This window comes from Semicossyphus pulcher, unplaced genomic scaffold, assembly GCF_022749685.1.
Source record: "Semicossyphus pulcher isolate SPU_LCO1_2020_fin unplaced genomic scaffold, fSemPul1.0.p SCAF_11, whole genome shotgun sequence".
In the NCBI taxonomy this organism is placed as follows: domain Eukaryota; kingdom Metazoa; phylum Chordata; class Actinopteri; order Labriformes; family Labridae; genus Semicossyphus; species Semicossyphus pulcher.
This window is the reverse complement of record NW_027211615.1, coordinates 90,216-113,425: the sequence shown is the minus strand read 5'-3', so window position 1 is coordinate 113,425 and position 23,210 is coordinate 90,216. Positions and strand designations below refer to the sequence as shown.

Here is a 23,210-nt window from a genome sequence, read left to right as displayed (position 1 = left end):
CACAGTAACTTTAAACAACAACATAGAATGAATATCTTATAACATCGTTACGATGTAAAACTAGAACATTTTGATGTGTAAACATAAAACCGCTGAGGTAAGACTCATAATTGTCTAAGAGTGCAAGAGAAGTGACAGGTGTTACCTTTAACCAAACTAATCCAGAGTAACCCACTTGATGTAGCCCACATGTCCTCTGTAGTAGACATTCTTGTCCCTGCCACCCTTGCTTGCTCCATCTTAGGCCATGCCGCCCCACGAGCCTCTCTTTGCGGGAGGCATAGGGGTCTTTGTCGGAGTCCCCGGACAAGTTTTTCTCTTCATCACATTGTTAGTTGTAACATCCATCTGCAAGTAGTCGTGATCACAGGTGTCTGTTGAGGCTGAGGCTGCGACTAGCCTAGCTTCAGTCCTACTGCTTGGAACGTGGTTCGGCATTGCAGTCAAGTTAGAGGCACTTTCAGGTTTCAAAATGTACACAAAAGTGGCCAGAGTGATTATTCAAACGTTCAAAGTAATTTTTTTCCTTATTTGTAGTATAAAAGTAAAGTTAAGATAAAAAATTTGGGGCAGTTGAGCGAGAGCTTAGAAGAGGCTGCTTGCCCGGTCAACAAGAAGAGTAAGTGAAGGTGAGACAGATTTCAGTAGATCTGAAAGTAGACATGAGTCTAGTCTCTGTCAGTGAAGGTCACAGGCTCTGACCACGAACTTACCCACCCTGATGGACGGAGTTAAAGAGACTCACGCACACACACACACACACACACACACACCCACATGCACACACACACACACACACACACACACACACACTGAAATAGCACTGAATCCAATGATCTTTATTTCCAAAAGTCAATCACTACATTTGATGTAATGACACTGTGAGCAGCGTACTGAGCATGTGCAGCGTGTGTGACACTAGCAGGTAAGAAAACATGGTGAGCATCTTCATCATTACCACCATCATCTTCATCATCATCCCCTGAAGCATGTGGTGGTTTACATTCAACACCATAAACATCATTATATAGTTAAGCAGTAGAGCATGCCTTTTTTATTCATGTCTGTTTTTAAGCTTCGACATGTTTGTAGTTCTAAGAAGCATTTTTTAAACACATATAGTCCTGCTGAAGCTTCACCCTGTGATCAGACGGGGCAGGCACATACTGTCTGTGTATACACAGGCAGTGAGTATACACAGACAGTGTTTGAGAGTGTGTGATGTTCACATGTGTGACAAACACAAATAGTAATATCAGTCAATACAATCAGTGGCACAGTTTACATAAATAATCATTAGCTGTCACTTTCTTCATTATGAAAATGTCACTCAGGCAGCCAACATGGCTGAAAGTCCTCAACATCTAGTTCCCCTAATGGCCACTAGGTGCTGCCTGTAAAAAGCCTCCAGCTTCACATTGTTTCATTGAAAAAGTTCAAACCTTCCGCCTGAAGTTTGATTTCTCTGGGGGCAGAGACACAATCCTTCAGACGGATTTCAGTTTGTTTGATTGACAGGTGTTTCATCCAAAGTGTCCGTCCAGTCTCCCTACAGTTTGTTGACATTTCTACTTTCAGGTTTGTTTTTTCCGGAATGTTTCTCCATGACCTTCCCAGGTGATAAAACCTCCATGTTTGTGAGTCCGTGGGGACATTGGAGTCAAGAACAAAGTCCAGAATAAAACTTTGACAGCAGAGAGCTTTGAACCTCATCCATCACTGGTAATGTTCAGTATGAGCTGTCCATCTGTTATGGCTTTTCTCATCCTGTGGTCTTTAGTATCTAAAGAACAGGAGCATCATTGTCCTCTCAGAGTTTTAACACAGCATGAATAGATGACAAACATGAGGACACTGAGCCCTGAGATAAGAGTCCAATGAGGTCACATGATGCAGGTATCACAGGGACCATGCACAGACAACGAGAGGCATGTTTTACAACATTCACATTTAAAGTTTCATTATGAAGCATGACAGACAGAGATGAACAAGTACATTACGTTAATTCTCCTCTTCCTCTTCTTCATCACTATTTTTGAGTTGAGTCACAGCCTCAGACCTCATCTCAAACTCTTCAGTCATCTCTTTGGCATCCTTTAAATGTAAAACAGCACATTTTCATAATATTCTGCTTTTTTCTCAACTTTTTTATTCTGCATCGTCTGCCTTCATCCAAACCTTCAGTGTGAGTTGATATCGTATATATAAAAGACATCTGACATGACAGCGCTCTAAAACCCTCTCTATCGCCCCCTGCTGACTGGCTGCAGTATAGGTCATAAAGCCCGCCTCCTCCACGTTAACAGATGGGACATGTGTCAAACTCTAAAATCAAAATACATGTCACATACATTTTTCTCAAACATGGTTTCTGTCATTATAGTTAGTTCATATCATGCTGATTTATGTCCAAGTGTTCATTTTTCTGACAAGTCTACTTTTAATTAGTTATTTGATGCTATAAAAAGGGGGTGTGACCTTATGATTGACGGCTCTGTTGACAACGAGAGGTGATATTGTAACAATTACATTCATGTCAATAAAGCTTTTTGAATTTAAATTGAGAGGAGGAGGAGACACGTCGGCCATCACTATGTACAGTTAATAGTCTGAACTGTCCTGACTGACACTAAAAACATCTCATCTCCATTTAAATTTGCTCCAACATGGGTCCAGTCTAATGAAACCATGGCCATCATTTTTATCAGTGATCCAACATCCGAGGAAGTCAGTCTCTGACTTTCAGGAATTTTCACTTCTGTTTGTGTCTGAGGCACAAACACACTGAATTATCTGAATATCAGAAATGACCTTTGTGGATCGTTTTTCATAACTGAGAGAAATGATGGCTAAGCAGAGAAACTGAGACCCCAGCTGTTTTTCTTTTTTAAATCAGGTTTATCTGTAAAAACATTGTGTATCAGACAGTGACTGTTAAGAGCACAGGTGTCGCCCCTGTTAATCACACATGAGTAAGTGAAATAAGGCACTGATGGGGGAGTTTCAAACCTCTTTCTTTCTATGGGTCCATCTCAATGTGCAGCTCTGAGGTTTGAAGTGTTTTTTCGCTCTCTATCTCTTTGGTCTCCACATTAAACCCGTTCTGTGGTTTACAAGCTTCCACAAACAGCGGAAAATCAGACAAGCTAGTGTTGCACTCCTTGTCTTCCATCTCCTCTCCTTCATCCTTTCTCTTCCCTTCGTCGGCAGTTGGAGTGCTGCAATCAAAAGTGGGCATCCCGCAGCCATAGGCCTCGCTGTGCGGCCGACGGGCCTCATCAGGGATGTTCTTCTTCAGCTCTCGATTCCTGCTGCGTTTGGCAAGTTTGGTGACTGAGCCCAGGCGGTTGAAGATGTTGTCCTCAGACGTGGTCTGGTGGTCGGAGCCACGGTCACAGTGCTCCGCCCCCCGCATCCGGAGGTTGTTAAGCTTTAAGTCGATGCTCTCCTGAGAGGAGGTCTTGTAGCTGTTGGTGTCCAGGCTGTTGAAGATGGCCCGTCTCTCTGGGGACAGCATGTCTAGCGAAACGGCACGCTGGTCGAGTCCCAGCTGCCGTCGCTCCATGCTGCGGATGGTGGCGGCGCGCTGCAGCTTGTCATGGACCTCCACGCTCATCCGCCGCCGCGTCTCCCTGAACTCTGCTCGTACGTTAGCTTTCCACTCTGCAGCGTGAGCTTTGATTTCTCCAACCTGACCAGAAAACACAGATCAATATGTCAGAGTTTAAGCTGTATTTTAATACAGACTAAAATCAATATAACATTATTTATTTCAAATATAAGCTTTGATTTCTCCAACCCAACCTAACAAAAGTAATACTTGTAAAATTTCGGTTAGGACCCAAGTGCAGCACAAAGGAGAGCAGGGATTGGTAGTAATACTTTTAATGATAAGTTCAGCTGGTAAACAAAGGTGAGAATAAACACAGTTCAGTTCAATGTTCTGACTTGGGTTGGGTCAGAGGCTCAGGCTAGGCGAGTTGAACCAGGAGAATGGTGAGTGAGGTAATCTGGTGGCACACACACACTCACACACCATTCATACAATGGCAACAGTACCATGAGGGAGCTGGCAGGGGACGTAGTCAAGGAAGTAGCAGGTCAAAATCCAGGAAATAATATTCATCCCAAAAGTCCACATAAGTCTCCTCCACAGTTTCAGGGGGCGCTTCCTTATCTGAGGATGGCTGCTCCTTGCCCTCATCATCATCAGACGCTTCACACAAAGTAGAAGAGTCTCTAGAAAGTGGGAATAATGGTCCTGGAGGGCTAGTTAGGATGACGTTGGTAAAACTCCCTCATGAGCCAAACATCAAGGATGTATAGAGCCCATGACCTCTCTTCAGGACAGTACCACTCCCAGTCGACCAGGTATTGAAGACACCTTCCACGGCAGGGGGAGCAGAACAGACAATGGACAGAATAAGCCAGACCTCCATCAATTATCCAGGGCAGCAGAGGAGGCAGAGCCACAGGAACCAACTGACTCACTCAAACTAGCTTTACCTCACAAACATGGAAGGTTGGCTAGATCCACATGGGCCGGCGTAACTTGAGCCTCACTGCTGCTGTACTGGTGACCTTCTGGATCTTGAATGTACCTTTGAACCTGGGTGCCAACATGAAGACGTGGCAAAGAACCAGTTCTTTCCTTGGGAGCTTGGGCAGGGGCACAAAGTGGTCCATCTTGCTGAACCTGTTAACTGTCAGAATGGTTGTGTGGCCTTTTGACAATTGCAGACCAGTAATAAAAGCCAAGGACATGTAGGACTAGGGACAATAGGGCACCGGCAGAGGTTGCAAGAGTCCAGAGGGAGCCCAGTGAGGTAGCTTGTGCTGATTACATACAGGGCAGACATTAACAAACTCTCATGTGTCCTCCTACAGGGTCCCCCACCAGAACCCTGCTGCAGAACCTCCTTGGTACACTGAATCTGGGGTGGCAGGTGAGCCTGGAATTGTGAGCCCACTGGAGGATGTCAGATCTCAGGTCCGATGGGACGAACAGGTGATCAGGAAGACAGGATCCAGGACTTGGCTGATCTTCCAGGGCGGCTTTGATACTTTCCGCAACCTCCCAGGTAAGGGAGGCGACCAGGATGAAAGAGGGAAGGATGGTCTCGGAGCCTGAGGAAGGACACTCCCTTTCCAAGAACTGGTGGGAAAGGGCATCTAGCTTAACATTGCAGGAACCGGGCTGATAGGAGAGGGAGAAGTTAAACCTTGTAAAGAACAAGGACCATTTGGCTTGTTTGAGTTTAGTCATGTGGCAGTCTGGATGTACTTGAGATTGTGTCCAGACCAAAAAGGGCAGCTTGGTCGCCTCAAGCCAATGGCGCGACTCTTCAAGAGTCAACTTGACAGCCAAAACCTCCCAGTTCCCAATGTCATAATTTCTTTCAACAGGGGACAGACGCCTGGAGAAAAAGGAACAGGGGTGGAGCTTCTGTTCACTGGCTGCCTGTTGGGAGACGTCAGACCTGGTAAGGCCAAATGGCATCACGATGATGGTGGCCCCTTCCAGCAGCTTGAAGGCAGAGGACATGAGAGGAAGAGGGTAACCGTGATGTTGTTCAGACCCCAGTATCTGATACAGGGTCTCAGGATGGATGATTCCTGCAGCCAAAGAGTCATTAATGAAGTCTCCATGGCCTCTCTCTCTCTGGGGCCAACAGTGAATAAAGGCTGCCCTTTTGGGGGATTTTTGCCAGGTGCAGGTCAATAGAGCAGTCATAAGGGCAATGTGGAGGAAGTCAGGTTGCCTTGGCTTTGCATGAGACAACACCAAAGTCGTGATACTCCACGCTCCTCCAGAGACAGACTGGTGCGGCCCACCTGCATGGGCTCAGCCTCCTCCGACAGTGGCTCTGTCTAGCGACAATGGTTTTAAAAGGTCCCCTTGGCCGGGATGACAAGTGGTGCTGCACCTGCCCTTGACACCTCTCCCAACGCCCTGGCCTGGATGCGATGATCCACCAGGAATGACAGCTCTATCAGGGTGTCCAGTGTAGAGGGCAGGTTGTAAGAAATCAGCTTGTACTTGATATGGTCCTCTTGACCTGGAAGAAAAGCATCGCACTGGCCTGCAGAGTTCCAATTGCTTTGGCGGGCCTTGATGGGAAAGTCTATGGCATCAGCAACTGTCCAGTTCCCCTGACTCAGACCCTGCAGACCTCCAGTGGCATCAGGGCCCATGGACACCTTTCCAAACACCTTACGAAGCTCGACTGTGAAGGCCTGGAACAATGAATAGGCTGATGTCTGTCGCTCCCACTCTGCTGTTTCCCACAGGCGAGCCCTCCCGGTAAGGCTGATCACTTTCTGCTGCCTGATTTGCCACTTTAAAAACATGTGACTTCCTCTCGTCCTGTTTAGCTAGTCAGGAGCCTCCACCTTCTAAACATTCACTGACAGCTGTTGGGTTGATAACTTGTGAAGGTTAGGACATGATGTCACAGACTCTGACATCCTCTGGATAATTTATTAATTAAAGATAAATGAAATAATTCATGCATGGTGTCTGATAAGATGATTTTTGCTTGGGGCTTTATTTGGTTTTGTGAAAGTTAATACTGAATATAAACTGAGGTTGGGTTTTGTTTAAGTTAAGACAGAATAAGTAACACGATCACAATATTAAAACAGAGAATAAACACAGACTGATAAAAGCTGTATCTTCCTCACATCAGAATCACTTCGTCATCATCACAGCATACCTCCTCTTTTGTCTTCTTGGACAGAACCCTCAGCCAGTCTCCGATCATGTTCAGCACTGCAGCAAAGTAGGCCAGACCCCCCAGGATCCAGAACCAGACCAGCGGTCGGTACCACTTCCTGTACTCGATCCTGCGGTCCCCCCCTGACCATAACACCACAGAAGAAGAGTTCATCACTTCACATCATCATCATATTTGTGATTACTTTAAATGAATTAATCATAAAGCCAGTAATTTATTAGACTGATTGCTTTAATCGTTCACAGCTAACCTGATTGATCATTACTTATTAATAATATTGTCTGATTGATTATTTATGACTGATATGACTCAGTTTGTACATGTTAATAATAAGTCCTCTTAGGACCGATTCTTTTCACTTTATATATGCTTCCTCTGGGTAATCAAGAGGAAACACTCCATTAATGTTCATTGTTATGCAGATGATACTCAAATATACTTATCAATGAAGCCAGATGAAACCAATCAGCTATCTAAACTAGAAGCATGCCTTAAGGACATAAAGATCTGGATGACTAGAAACTTTCTGCTACTTTATTCAGACAAAACTGAAGTTATTGTGCTCGGCCCAAAACACCTTAGAGATTCTTTCTCTAATGATATAGCTACCCTAGATGGCATCTAGGGTAGCTATATCACCTTCGCAACATAGCTAAAATCAGACACATCTTGTCTCAAAACGATGCAGAAAAACTAGTCCATGCATTCGTTACTTCTAGGCTGTTTTATTGTAATTCCTTATTATCAGGCTGCTCTAATTTGTCTCTTAAGACTCTTCAGCTCGTACAAAATGCTTCGCAGCTCAGCCCAAAGTTATGCTGCAAACAGGCTTAGACTCCCAGGGTTAGAGTCCTCAGATAACTCATCATTTTGAGATATATGAAAAAAAATAGATTGAATTGATTTATTGATAATGTTATATGTATTAATGATATGACATTAATACATATTTATTATGAGAAGTTGTCACCTGCCACGTAGTCTCCAATTCCGACTGTTGTAAGTGTGATGACAACGAAGTACGTGGACTCCAGAGCCGACCAGCCCTCAATGTGTTTGAAGATCACAGCTGGGATCGTGACGAAGAGGATGCAGCCAACAAGGATGAAGAGAAGGGTGGAGGCCACACGGATCTTAGTCTGACTGATCTGATTGTGTTTATTCTGAGACACACACACACACACGCACGCGCACACACACACACACACACACACACACACACACACACACACACACACACACACACACACAGCAGGGTTCTGAATGTGTCTGGGCTGTTTGCAGCAGCCTGCAAGTCTGAGAGGAATTTGATGAATCAGTCACCCCCACCCCGACAGCTTTTTTTAATTGAAGCTGGGAACTTCAACCATGCCATCCTATGAACTGTATTACCTAAGTTCTACCAGCATGTGAACTTTGACACAAGGGAAGATAGCATGCTAGAGTTAGCATACACAAACATCCGGGACAACTACAGCAGGAGCGACTCCCAGCCCCCCTCTTGGCTCCTCAGACCACCACTGTGTTATGCTACTCGTAGCATACAGACCGCTGCTGAAACACTCCAGGCCAGCACACAGGACAGATCCTGTCCAGGAGGTGAACTGGGAATGTCTGACAGAGGCCCCCGTCCGCGAGGTCTTCAACCCCCACCTCCAGAAAAATTTGCCTTGCATCCCTGGGGAGGCTGGGGACATGGAATCTGAATTGACTGTATTCAAAGCCTCCATTGTGGAAGTGATTAAGAGGAGTTTTTGACAGAAGGCCTATGGTGCCTGCCGTGGCAGCAACTTTAGACCCCATTGTTGGACACCAGCAGTGAGGAAAGCCATCAGACTGAAGAAGGAGGCCTTTCGGGCTTGGTTAGCCCAGGGGTTTACAGAGACTGCAGATTGGTACCAGGTCGCCAGAAGGGCTGCAGCTTCAGTGGTTGCGGAAGCAAAAACCCAGGTGCGGGAGGAGTTCTGGGAGGCAATGGAGAAAGACTTTCGGTTGGCCTCAGGGAAGTTCTGGCAAATAGTTAGAAGACTCAGGAGAGGAAAGCAGGGATTGGCTCAAGCTGTTTTCATCAGGGGTGGAGAACTGCTGACCCAGCCTGGCTAACATGTCTTTTCAATGTTGCATGGAGGTCTGGGACAGTACCTGTGAAATGGCAGACCGGGGTGGTGGTTCACAAATTTAAAAAGGGGGGACCGGAGTGTGTGTCCCAATAATTTGGTATTCACACTTGTCAGCCTCCCGGGTAAAGTCTATTCCAGGATGCTGGAAAGGAGGCTCTGGCCGTTGAACTTCGGATACAGGAGGAACAATGCATATTCCGACCTAGCCGTGGAGCAATGGACCAACTCTTTACCCTGGCAGGGATACGTGGAGTGAATGGGAATTTGCTCAACCACTTGGATGGACTTGGAGAAGGTCTACGATCGTGCCCCCGGGGGGGGGGGGGGGGGGTCCTGTGAATAGAATAGAATAGAATATCTTTATTGTCATTGTGGGGGGGGTACTGCGGGAGTAAGGGGTACCGGGGGCTATTGCTATGAGCCATCTGGTCTCTGTATAACCAAATTGAGAGCTGTGTTCGCACACTCGGCACGAAGTCAGACACGTTCCTGGTGCATGTTGGCCTCCGCCAGGGTTGTCACTTATCACCAATTCTGTTTTAGATTTTCATGGACAGGATCTCAAGGCACAGCCAGTGGTTTGTAGCCAAGGGTGAAGCGGTTAGGATGAGAGTCCAAGTCTGAGGCCATGGTTCTCTGCTGGAAAACGATGGATTTCTACCTCTGGGTGGGGAGTAAGTCTCTGCCTCAAGCGAAGGAGTTTAAGTATCTTGGGGTCTTGTTCAAGAGTGAGGGTAAAGTGGATCATGAGATTGACAGGTGGATTAGTGGAGCATCAGCAGTCATGCGGGCATTGAACTGGACCTTAGTGGTGAAGAGGGACCTGAGGAAGCTTTCGAATTACCAGATCTACTTTCCAACCCTCACCTGTGGTCATGAATCTCCTGGGCGCCTCCATTTGGAGTTCTTCCGGGCACGTCAAGTTGGGAGGAGAGCCCGGAGAAGAACCGGAGTTCGCTGGAATTATTATATATCCCGCCTGGGTCACCTTGCTCAGCCTGCCGCCACCGCGTAACGACAAGGTGTCCGTTATCTTGAATTTATGACCTCAGCAGTTTGGGCTGTCACGTTGTCCATAAATTCCTGATCATGCAGTGGTGGAAAAAGTACCTGAAAGCCATACTTGAGTAAAAGCACAGATATCAAATCAGAAAAAGACTTTGGTAGAAGTAAAAGTCAGCTATTCTAATATTACTTGAGCAAAAGTCTTAAAGTATCTGATCTTTTTTGTCCTTAAGTATCAAAAGTATTTTTTCATATTAGTTGTACTACACTAGTATTGAAAAGTAAAAGAGCTATTAACTTTATTCTTTAATGTAGACCACCTCCAAAATTGGATTCACTTGAAAAAAACAAGGTCTTCACAACTTAAGATCCAATTTTTTGGATAATCAGCCTCTATTTATGCACTCTGGGCCCCTTACTTACATTCAGAACACGTCTTGATCATGTAAAATAATTGAGGTGTGTACCTCACATTTGATGCACAGCTGCTATTATTAAACATTTAATAATTAGAATAGAATTAGAGAATAAGTTAAATGCATTTATGTTACCATAAGTTTATTGTAATATTACAAAGGGTTTTTATAAAATCACACATTTTCAGTTAGTGAGGTGTAGTGTCTGCTGGTCTCTCTCTCTTCTCTCTATTTATCATTTACGTCAGTCTGTCTGTCTGTCTGTCTGTCTGTCTGTCTAACTCTGACTCTCATAAAAGCCTGCTGTGTGATCACACAATAATGGCACGTGAATTAAACAATAGCAACTTCAATCATAATGAAGAGAAACATGCATAATCTTATTAGTCGACTTCAGGGTCTTCTTACTCTTAGTACTGTTTTGGAACAACCAGGAGAGACTGTTTATTTCCGCAATAACATGATTGCTGGGACATCTCTCCTGTCCTCCTGCTGTAACTAGTGCCGGGACAGCAGGGGGGCGGGGACGTAGTGAGTGAGTGGTTCAACGAAGGGGGAGATCTGCAAAGTGCAGGCAAAGTGACGCTGCACTGGGCGGAGCAGAGGAAAAGGAGCAGGGAAGCTACCAATCTCCTTCTTCTTCTTCTTCTTCTTCTTCTTCTTCGATGTTCCAGTTGGAGTCAACAATGTTGCATTACTGCCACCATCAGTGTTTAACCTCTCAGTTTTTAAAGGTTAATGGTTAAAAATCCACACTCATTAGACCAACAAATGTCTCCCGGTTGACAAAGTAACGAGTAACGAAGATTGTTCGAGTAAAAGTACACATTTTACTCAGGAAATGTAGTGGAGTAAAAGTAAAAGAAATGTAAAAGCTCAAGTAAAGCACAGATACTCCGACTAGAGCTTGCTTGTGATGTGACACTGATAATCCTACAGACAAATTATTAAATAGTCAGAGATCAGAGGAAACTTTGACTTACTCTGAACATTTTCTCCACCTTCGCGATGCTTTTCACAAAAATGGTTCCCAGCTGATCTCCAACACCAGCCAACAGGAAGCCAAACAGAGGAATACCAAATATGGCATACAGGATGCAGAAGATCTTACCCCCCTCAGTGCTGGGAGCAATGTTTCCATAACCTGAAGAAGAGGAAAAGAAGGCAGAAAGAGGAGACAGAAGGAAGAGGAGAAGGCAGAAACAGGAGACAAAAGGAAGTGGAGGAGACAGGGGGAGGAGACATTGAGTAAGAGGAGGCGGAAGGAAGAGGAGACAGGAGTAAGAGAAGGCGGCAGGGGGAAGAGGAGGAGACAGAAGAGAGAGGAGGCAGGAGGAAGAGGAGAAGACAGATGGGAGAAAGGGAGATGGAAGGAAGCAGAGGCAGGGGAAGACGAGGAGACACAAGTAAGGGGACCGGAAGTGGAAGACACAGGAGTAAGAGGCGAGGTAGGAAGTGAAGAAGACAGGACGAAGAGGAGGAGCAGTTTAAAGATTCTGATAAAACACGTCAGACAGTTTTTAAATGTGGAAACATTTCAGGTCCGTTTGTAAGTGTGCTTTCACGCCTGACAGCTTTGGTCCGGGCTTTCATTTGGACAGGTAAGAACACACTTAGAACTCTGGTGCGGACCAAACAACCGGACGCTAGAAAATACTCGGTCTCTTTCTAAATGAACCACGGTCCGGTTCGATTCAGGTGAGAACATAATCAGACTTAAAGTAGTACCTAAAACAGGAAGAAAACCAAAAAAGCAGTCCATTGTGGGTCCTTAACTGGTGCTGACACTGGCAAAGACAGACATGCAGCCAGGCAGCAAGATGAGCAGAGGACAACTGTGGAGGAGCGACAAGGAAATAGAAATATGGACTGACCAAACAATTTTACAAATGCTTGTAGAAAAGCACAAAGAACTCGGAGGTGTTCAGTGAAAATCTAAAGGAAACATTAAGCCGTTGTGGCCATGTTGACTGTCTTCTTCTGTATGTAGTATGCTCACTATTGATGAGTACCTCATACAACCCCACTTCAAACAAACCGAACTATCCATTAAATGATAAATGATAAATGATGTCTACTCAGAAACAGCTAATCCAAGCTGAAGACACTTATCCAAATACTGACAGAATCATTTTGTATAACCTGCAGACAGCACAGAGAACATTATCCTAAATGAACCTGTGTAATCTCAGTACCTATGGTTGTGATGACCGTCCCGGCGAAAAAGAAGGAGCTGCCCAGGTCCCAGTGACTCGAGTTATATGAAGTATCACCTATGGGACTCACGCCAGCGTTCACGGCATCCACAGAGTGCTGGAAGACAAGAAGAGACAAAATCAGAAACAGTTTGGGGTGGGAGGGGGCACACAGCTGTTTACAATCCGGACTAAACAAAAGAACCTTCCAAAAAAAACCCAAAAAAACCTGAACACAGGAAGGGTCAGGCAGCAGTTCCCATGAGCCTCTTGAGGTTAAAATGTTCAGAGCGTGAAGTACTTTCTTGCATGTTATCCCACTTTCTCCTCCCCCTGTTTCTTGATCTCTTTCGATGCCCTAAACTTAAAGGCAAAGTCGGAAAATAATTTTAAAAAGCTTTGCTGGTTCAGGAACACTTCTCGAGGTAACAGATTTCATTTCCAATGTCCCATGTCTGGTTCTGGCATGACTTTGGGGTGTTTCTGTGCCATTTGATCACTTTGGACATGTTAATAATAGAAGCTAACAGGTGCTGGGTTAGGGTTAGGGTTGTGTTGAGTGTCTTAGCTGAAGAAAGTGGCAGCTCACACCTTTAGTACATAATATTTTAAATTATAAATGAGGCATGTTTATATACACTGATCAGCCCTAATATTATGACCACTGAGGTGGAGTGAATAACATAGGTTTTCTCATTACAGTGGCCCCTGTCAGTGGATTAGGGATATGTTAGGCAGCAAGTGAACATTTTGTCCAAAGAGTTGATGTGTTGGAAGCAGGAAAAATGGGCGAGTGTTAGGATGTGAACAACTTTGACAAGGGCCAAACTGTGATCGCTAGACGACTGGGTCAGAGCATCTCCAGAACTGCAGCTCTTGTGGGGTATTCCCAGTTTGAAGTAGTCAGTATCTAGCAAAAGTGGTCCAAGGAAGGAAAACCATTGAACCAGCGACAGCGTCATGGGCCGCCAAGGCTCATTGATGCACGTGGGGAGTGAAGGCTGACCCGTGTGGTCCGATACAACAGAAGAGCTACTGAAGCTCAAACTGCTGAAATAATTAATGCTGGTTCTGATAGAAAGGTGTCAAAACACACACACTGCATCACAGTTTGTTGTGTATGGGGCTGCGTAGCTACAGGACAGGTGTCAGCATCATGTGGATGGCCAGGTGCATGTGCATCCCTTACCAGGGGAAGACATGGCACCAGGATAAACTATGGGAAGAAGGCGAGTCGACAGAGGCATTGTCATGATTTGGGCCAAGTTCTGCTGGGAAACCTTGGGTCCTGCCATTCATATGGTTGTTACTTTGAAACGTACCACCTAACATTGTTGCAGACAAAGTACACCCCTTCATGGAAGGCAGTGTGTGTCTGAGGTGTCTCAGTACAGTGACGGTGTGTCTGAGGTGTCTGTACAGTGACAGTGTGTCTGAGGTGTCTGTACAGTGACAGTGTGTCTGAGGTGTCTTTGTACAGTGACAGTGTGTCTGAGGTGTCTCTGTACAGTGACGGTGTGTCTGAGGTGTCTGTACAGTGACAGTGTGTGTCTGAGGTGTCTCTGTGTAGAGACAGTGTGTCTGAGGTGTCTCTGTACAGTGACAATGTGTGTCTGAGGTGTCTGTACAGTGACAGTGTTTGTCTGAGGTGTCTTTGTACAGTGACAGTGTGTCTGAGGTGTCTGTACAGTGACAATGTGTGTCTGAGGTGTCTCTGTACAGTGACAGTGTGTCTGAGGTGTCTGTACAGTGACAGTGTGCGTCTGAGATGTCTCTGTGTAGAGACAGTGTGTCTGAGGTGCCTCTGTACAGTGACAGAGTTAAGGTGGAGGCTTAGTTAAAGGGAGATAAAGGTGATGTCAGGAGCAGGCGTTGCCCACAGTGACAGTCTGCCCTGCGAGTGTCTGTGCTGGCAGATGGAGTCTCAGTTTAATGAGGCTCACACTTGGTGTGACAGATAGCTGTGTGGCTGAAGGTCAAACACACAAAGACATGACTGATCCACAGAGAGTCAAACTCTGATCATACACACACACTTCAAACTTGAGTCTGGCTTCACATCTCCAAAGCTGAATGTTTAAGTCTCTGTTAATAGATATCCTGTTAGCGTTGTATTAGACCTATATCACATAAACGAACTGTTTTGTTTAATATTCGGTAACAATGCAAGCCACTTTAGCTAGGGTATTCATTCAATAATGAACTTCATCTTTTATTTCTGCTTTGCATAGATGTGTCTGTGTGGATTGATACCAGACTTCCACTCTTCAGAGCCGATCAAGACATAACTTTCCAGCAAATGACAGAAGGTCCTTTAACACTTATAGTATGATGACCATACCTTTACAGTCAGAGTGCTTCCCAATTTTACCAGATGTCTACGGCTGGCTCCCTTTGTCATGGTTCTAACTCTTGACTTTCCTCGCTTTCCTTTGTATACTGTTTGCCTTCATCTGAGCATCAAATTTGTTTCTTTTTCTTTAGATTTTCACTTATTTTTGAAGTTGTATCTCTAGCCATCGATCTTTTCTTTGTTTGTTCAGACATAGTAGATTGCTGTTTACTCGTAATGCTTACAGAAACCAGAAGTGCAGCCACTTAGCTCCACCTACCCTCTCTGGCAGACCAACCACTGTTGGCTGATGGAAAACCCATCACTAATTGGGCTCCGCTTGTGATTTTTTCCGCGAATGACGCCACAGACACCCAGTCCATAATAATACTATATAGGCTACTGCAAATGCGAAGGCTTTCATCAGCTGACCATAGGCTCAATCACTATTGTGTTACCTCATTCAGTGATAGAGACTTAACAGACATTCATTTACATGAAAAAGTTTGAGCTTGAGCTGGAACTACTATATAAACATATGTGGCCTGTCTTGTGATTTAACTGTGTCTGTTATTGATATACGAGATCTTTGAGTATAGGCTTCTTGGCTTAGCCATAGTACATATGTAATAAAAAAAAAGACAAGCAGATTGGTCGATAGTCTATCCTCATCTTTCAGCCATGAAAGAGCATGATGCATACCATCGATGCTCACCCTTGATGAACAGTGCAGAGCTCGGCATGCAGATTTGTTCTGCACCAACCAGAGGTTGTGCAGGTCTTTCCTTGACGCACTTGACCAGATAACAGAACAGTAATCAAGATGAGACAAAACTAAAGATTGTGTGACCTCTCTTGATTGAGTGATCTGTCATAAAATATACACATCTTCAAATGGTGGACAAGGCTCTACCCATTTAAGTTACAATACCGTTAATGTGACCAGGCCAGTATTAACTGTTCATCAAGGGCGACACCCAAAAGCTCTACTTCATCCACCTGTTCCAAGACAACACCCTTCATGGTAAGAGACAGAGGCAGCTTGTTTTTTAATGCATGATTTGAACCAAAAGTTCAATTTGTTTTGGCTAAGTTTAGGAACAGCTTATTGTTATTTACCCAGTTAGCTACATGGTGCAAATGCTTTGTAATGTGTCATTTAGATGGTTCAGGCTGTGGGCTGACTTATAAATCTTAGAATCATCTGCATACATAATTATTGATGATTTATTTAACACAAGGGGTAGGTCATTTGTAAAAATAGAGAAGAGTAGAGGACCAAGGCAGCAACCTTGGGGAACTCCACACTCTAGCCTCCGTGTACTAGAAAAACTACCATTAACATACACTGATGTTCTGCCAGTTAATTAACTTTCCATCCATCCAATAACTTCTGCCTTGAAACCATATGCTAAGAGTTCAATAAGAGTTTGTGGTCAATCACAACGAAAGCTGCACCAAAATCCAGCAGGACCGCGGAAACAATATTTTGTAATAACATAACAAAGAGTCGGTCTAGACCTGCTCTTTTTGTAAAGTGTCTTGAGATAACTCTGGTTATGATTTGGCGCTATACAAATAAAATTTGATTTGATTTGATTTGATTTGATCTATTTCGCATTAGTCATCTGTGTTAATGCAGTGCAACTTGAGTGGCCAACTTAATAGGCGTGTTGGAGCTCAGACCCAAGGTAATTAACAGAAAAATAGTTGAAAATTTTAGAAAACAAGTTGAAGAATGATTTCACTAAGAGTCTGCAGAATACTAATAGGTCTGCTGTTAGGCCCAATAAAAGTTATTTTATTATTTTTTGATATTGGTATACATTTTGCAACATTCCATGCTTTGGGGATGATATTTTCATTAAAACTGAGGTAAAAAATATGGCATACAGGTTCAGAATGTAATCCGCAATAATTCTTATTAATTTCCCATCAAGATTGTCGAGTCCATACTGCTTTTTATTTTCAACAGAGTGTAAAAGTTTTTTTTACTTCAACTAGCTGTATTGGATTGAATTTAAACCTACAATTTCTATTTTTCAAAATAAGGTCTTTAATAAGTTCTATAGATTGGTCATTAGAGTTCATTAGAGTTATTTGTGTTATCTTTTATACTGTTTAGCTTATCAATACAGAAGTTATTAAAATAGTTAGCCGCGTCAATGGGTTTAGTAATAAATTTGCTTCTGATTCTATCAAAGTTTTGTTATCCTTGGACTGGCCTAATATGTTATTAATGGTCTGCCAAAGTTTCTTTCCATCATGCCTTCATAGATTTTATTTTCATAGTGGCATTTTTTCTTTTGGTTGTTAATTTTTGTTACCTTTTGGGTCAACTGATTTTATAGCAGCACGTTTTTTCTCACCCTGGTGGGCCATGTAAGTTTTCAGTTTGTGATCGAGCCACGGGGCATCTTTTAACAGTGCATTTTTTTTTATATAGGTGCATGTTTTCCAGCTACTTTCTGTAACATTTCCAAAAACAAATAGTTTAGTGCAGTGTTACTGTGTTTTTCAGAATGAATTTTATTCCAATTAAGATTTTTAATATAAAAAAAAAACTTGTCTTCACAAAAACATGTATGGGATCTTTGCATCATAATCCTGGGCCCTGCCTTGGGTACTTTTGCCTTCCTAACCATGGCCACTAAATTGTGATCACTAAAACCCACCGGAATGGACACAGCCTTAGAGCACAGTTCACTGGCATTTGTGTAAATGTGTACAAAGGGAAACTAGCTTTAAAGTAATGCAATATTTAGATCACCATGTCAAGTTTAAAGGTTGTGTTAGCAAACGGTTAACAGAGCTACATAAGCATAGACCTGTGCTAATACCTGGCTGATGCTTTTGATGTTGATTAAAAAACATAAACTAGTTAATAAACCTGTTCCTGAAATGATGAGCAGGATAGAAACAACATCACATGTCTGATGATCTGAAAATGATATAATGTCATTAATGATCCTCAATCGAGGTTTCTGCCTGTTAAAAGGAAGTTTTTCCTTGCCAATGTGCCGAATTGCTAAGTGCTACTCATGGTGGATTCATGTTGGGCCTCTCTTTAAATAACTTAACAAAGAGTCGGTCTAGACCTGCTCTTTCTGTAAAGTGTCTCGAGATAACCCTGGTTATGACTTGGCGCTATACAAATAAAATTTGATTTGATTGAATTTGATTGAATCAGAGATGGTCTGAAGTCAGAGATGATCTGAAGTCAGAGATGGTCTGAAGTCAGAGATGGTCTGAATCAGTGTGTTTCCTTGCAGCTTGTTATAGCTTAGCTCTTTTCCAGACAGAGAGTTGCTATGATGGATGATCTCGTCTGTTTTTTTTCTTTTCTTTAAATAAGATTAATGGCGTCTGTTTAGATTCATTTATACATTTTAAGCATCACATTACAGCGCTGTTGCTTACAGAGCCGGGTCACTCTGCAGCTCTGGGTTCTGTGTGAATGTTTCAGGCTTTTAATGTGAGCTGGCACTGATCCACAGCAGCTCTCCCTCTGCATTATGCCATCCATTATCATCCAGGGTTTCAGCTGGAGTCAATAACGTCCAGGACAAACAGCCGGCTGTTTTCACGCTGAGGCTGTGAGCCGTAAAAAGCTCTGCTGTTAGCAGAAGTGAGTGCACCGCAACACGAGTCAAATAAAGATCTGTTTATGAGATCAATCCATTCAATCAATTTAGTTTTAATTTATACAAGACCAAAAACAAGAGTTATCTGGAGACACTTTACAGACAGAGCAGGTCTACAGCGTACTCTTTATTAGACCCAACATGAATCCACCACGAGACAGAAATTCTTTCTTTAACAAGCAGAAAACCTCTAGCAGAACCAGACTCAAACCACAGCACACATTTAATCGTTGTTAGTGAACAGTGAGACCCAATACAATCAGTGCAGATCTTTAGCAGCTGAACTGTAACCTGTTTCCTGTGTTTATAATACATGTCTGTTCAGAGCGTCACAATGCCAATCTATCCTGTCATTCAGTCACAGCAGCTTCACTGTACAACCAAAAGGTTTAAAAATGACACACACAGTATGAGAGTCAGTTTGTGAAGTACAGAGTGCACATGTCCTCTAAGTGCTGTACATTATAACAGCTGGCTGCTCTTATAAACAGACACTTGAACAACGACTAACACTCACAGTTATATGTTTCATCTAACATAATTTATTTACTGCTGAATCAATCGACTGGTTAATAAAATTATCAGACCTCGGTCCAGACAATAACACAAACAGTGAATCCTGGAAATTAACACAAAAACACGTCAGAGGAACGTTAGTGTCAGGTCCTTCAAGGACTTTCAAGGATGTAAGGAGGCTACTCCTGCACCTGTGTGTGTACTTCAGTTACAGTGTGTTCTGTATCAGGTGCAGACTGTGGGGTGTGTGTGGAGCTTGAATAGTGTCGGATCGATATAGAGCTCAGGTGTCAGTAGACCTGAGTCCCCACTAGGGACCTGATCCAGGACCTATCGACCGGCGGCGTCTCTTACCTTGATGAGGGCCTCCAGCTCATCGGGGGTCACACACGGGTGTTTATGGAGGAAGGCGGCCTTCTCAGCTGTGATGGTGATCTTCTGGTTGTTTTCAAATGGCTGCTCCAGCGCACGGAACACCAGCCCCCCCCCCATCAGGTAGACCACCACCACCACAAACACTGCCAGCACTGTCTTCAGCTTCATCATGGCGAAGGTTGCTGAGCCGTCTGCCACTGCCTCCATGCTGGCCACCACACTGGGGGGGCGCGAGGACACAGAGAGCCGCGGCACGGCACAGCCCATTGGGTTCTGCATGGCGGCCACGCTGGCCTGCACCAGGCTGGACTGCAGCATGCCGGGCTGCACCTTCTTGGGGGGGACGAGGTTTGTCTGGACCGCCACTGAAACAGGAGAGAAACATGAACAGATGAGTTTCTCACTGAAGACACAAGAACAGCTTTGAAAATCTGTCAATCTGTCTCTTTTCCTCTCTTCCAAACCTTAAATAGAGGAGGAGGACAGACAGTCAGACAGATAGACAGTCGGACAGAGGGAGGAAAGAAAGAAAGAAAGAAAGAAACAGAAATCTTTGAGCAGAAGGACTGATGGACAGAAAGACTGATTTATTTTCGCCCACAAATTTGAAGCTCAGAAACAGTCAGTGACGGCAGTCTCTACCGGCTGCCGCGTCACTGTCTGTCATCACAGATGTGCCACAGCTGGATATAAACTACAGGACCAAACACCTACAGCTCCTCCTGATGCTGTCTGAAAACTGAACATCCTACTTTCACTGTTTCACGCCCTTTCATTCCATGTATGTCATTTTATCTGTATTCCTTCCCGTGTTTATAAAGGTTAAAAGGATGGTTGGGTTTGTTTGAAGTGGGGTTGTATGAGATACTTATCAATAGTAAGTGTACTACATACAGTGGATGCTAGTCAGCACGGCCCCGGTGATTAGGAACCAGCCGGAGTGCCGGCACGGAAGCTGGGCTATATGCCGTTGCAGATAGGGTCAAACTCACACGTAATTTATCCACTTATAACGACATCTCACCTAAAAATCAGTAGTGGTATCGATTGTACGCTACATTTGAATAATTCACCATGTTTCACTTTTCAGTATGATCGCCTCTTATTTGGCATTACTTTGTGTGTGGCACTACATACGTGTTACTATGCCTGCAGCGTACGGTGTCGGATCAGCTGTTTGTGTCAGCGGTTTGTAGAAGAGATAACAAACTAAAGAAAATACAACATTATGGAAACAACAAAATGCTGTTCACGGTGGTGACAAGAGGACATGTTTTCCTTCATGCCGTTAAGTGTTTTATACTGCTGAGTGATCATGGTGTAAGATAGCGGGGGCTAGCTCTGCTAATGTAAACATCCACACTCCAGGCACAACACTGAGACAGACGCCTGCACCGATATTTTTCTGAAAAGGATTATACAAAACCAAGGCTGATTGATCCAGCTGGACTCTTGCTTGCTCTTCATAATGGAGACTAGAGGATACTTTTATGAACCAGATGACACAGAGGAGGTCCGAAGGAGAGACAGGGAAAATGGTAAATGGTAAATGGACTGTACTTGTACTTTTCTAGTCTTTGCGACCACTCAAAGCTGCTTTTACACTACATGTCACATTCAACCATTCACACACACATTCACACACTGATGGCAGAGGCTACGTAAAGTGCCCAACTGTCAATCAGATAACACATTCATACCCGTTGGCTATGCCACCGGGAGCAATTTGGGGTTCAGTGTCTTGCCCAAGGACACTTCGACATGTAGCCTGAGGGAGCTGGGGATCGAACCTCCAAACTTCCGATTGAAAGACGACCGACTCTACCACTGAGCCACAGCCGTCCCGAAAAACCACGGTTGTTTTGTGACTTGTTTCAGTCGGGACTAGCTTTCCTGATGGTTAGTTACAGTATTGCTCTTTAGCAAGTGTCCAGCTGGATCATTCGGCGTTGATTTTGCTCCCTCCTGTGTTTATATAGGTTATACAGCTGAATGGGGCTCCTCCCCCTGCTGTGTGTTCAGTGTTGATTAGCTCAGTGTGTGTAGCATCATACAGCTTCACATGATTACCATCATACAGCTTCACATGTGATTCACATGTTTACCATCATACAACTTCATGTGATTCACATGTTTACCACCATACAGCTTCATATACTATGTATGTTTCTCCTTTCCTGGTTCACCTTCACAGCTACAGTTGATCTGAGCAGTAACATGATGAACGTCTGCTCGCTCACCTGCAGGTACAATCGAAACTAAGGTGAGGGGTGACTGTAAACATCATGTGCTGAACATGTGAATTACATTTGTAACATGGTGCACATGTGAATAAGGTATACGGTACATGTGCTGCTAGAGCTGGTGGATAACAGATGAGGTAAAGACACTCTGCATCACCCTTTTGTTTACAGCCCCGTTCACATCCTGCAGCGCCTCAGAGTGGACATTCCTATTATTGTTTTTATTGTTATTATTATTTTTCTATTATTAGTTTTGTCATGCCCCCCCCCCACACACAGACTTTAAATACAGCTACAATACCCCCTTACAGTAAACTTCAGCCCGTACTGGACCAACTAGTCACTATTAAGCTTTCCTTGGTAAACACACTAGAGACCAGTAAAGACCAGTACTGACCACTACAGAGCAGGTGAAGGTTTTAAAACTGTGAAATGAAACACTGATAAATTGCAGCATCTCAGTAAAATAATATTGAGGAGTTAATTTATCAGGGATCTGGATCTGGTGTGTGTGTGTGTGTGTGTGTGTGTGTGTGTGTGTGTGTGTGTGTGTGTGTGTGTGTGTGTGTGACAGAAGATCCAGTAGGCAATCTGGTATGTTATTGTTCGACAGCAGAGCTGCGGACTCACTGCAGCAGTAAACTCGCAATAAGAGTCATTGACAGTCTAACCTGGTGGGGGGTTCACGGTCCCTGGTTTTCTTGGATTCTCGGTTGGAAATTTCATCTTGGATCGAGTCTGTGTCTGTTAGCGCAGAAAAATGTTCAATCAGTCGGGCTCCTTCAGCACGACGTTATCCGGGAGAGGAGGGAGAACGGCAGGCAGTTAAGACACTTCATCCGCTGCGGGAGGCTCTTCTACGGTCAGGACTCACACCCACCGCCCGCAGCAGCTCCGTCTGCATCGTGTGAGGGGAAGCGGGCGCGCGAGGCGGGAGACGAAGCTCCATTGAAGAATGTAACGTTTACATCGTGATGGATGTTTATCTCTCACGGATTCGCGTAAGGATGCAGCAAACGCTCTGCAGTATCCACCCGACGCAACACCGCTTCTGCCGCGCTGAGGTTCTGTCTCCACGCCGCGTCGCACCCGCGTGTCTGCGGCTGCGCACCACAACACACGACGTCAGTTTACTGAGAAAAAAACACAGAGGACAGATTACAGCAAGACTGAATCAGTTTAGACTGAGAAGGAAGAAGAGGTGAGGAGCTGAGAGGTGGAGAGGAGAGAAGGGAAAGAAGAGAGGGCAGAAGGGGGGGGGAAGGAATTTTTAGTTTTTCACAAAACTAGCAACTACTTATTAAATGTAATTTCACTGTTACATCATCTCTCAAGATAAACAAAGCATTAAAAAAAACTAAAAACTAAGAAAGATTTAGACACATCTAAAGTTTACAAAAAGCCCTCCATCTACTCCAACAGAGCTTGTGGTGTCTGCAGCATTTATAGTAAGTTTAAATGTGATGTTTGGACCAGAAGAACTCCATGATGGCCTTCGTATGTCCTCCATCAGACCTCTTGGTGGAGTCAGGCCAATGAGCCTGTGCTAAAAAATCAAGGTGACCAAGTTAGCAACCAGAACTCACTCCCCCATTACAACCAATTATTTTCATTTAGACAACCAAGC

At 44.2% G+C, this 23,210-nt stretch overlaps 1 protein-coding gene across 1 annotated transcript; it reads right to left on the bottom strand.

Moving 5' to 3' along the window:
- Nucleotides 1-2,948: 2,948 nt before the first annotated feature.
- Nucleotides 2,949-22,490, bottom strand: LOC138614076 (potassium channel subfamily K member 10-like). The gene is made up of 7 exons (XM_069687347.1): nucleotides 22,255-22,490; nucleotides 19,320-19,705; nucleotides 12,474-12,591; nucleotides 11,262-11,422; nucleotides 7,708-7,900; nucleotides 6,717-6,859; nucleotides 2,949-3,691 (listed from the first exon to the last, which is right to left on the bottom strand). Exons 1-7 carry the CDS (start codon nucleotides 22,307-22,309, stop codon nucleotides 3,020-3,022), a joined length of 1,728 nt encoding a protein of 575 aa, XP_069543448.1. The 5' UTR covers nucleotides 22,310-22,490; the 3' UTR covers nucleotides 2,949-3,019.
- Between the last annotated feature and the right edge of the window lie 720 nt (nucleotides 22,491-23,210).

Coding starts and splice junctions, on each gene's coding strand:
- LOC138614076 (XM_069687347.1), bottom strand. CDS start 22,309: ATGAAATTTCCAACCGAGAATCCAAGAAAACCAGGGACCGTGAACCCC. Junction 12,592..19,319: donor AGCTGGAGGCCCTCATCAAG/GTAAGAGACGCC, acceptor CTTGTCTTCCAG/CACTCTGTGGATGCCGTGAA. Junction 11,423..12,473: donor GACGGTCATCACAACCATAG/GTACTGAGATTA, acceptor CCTCTTCTTCAG/GTTATGGAAACATTGCTCCC.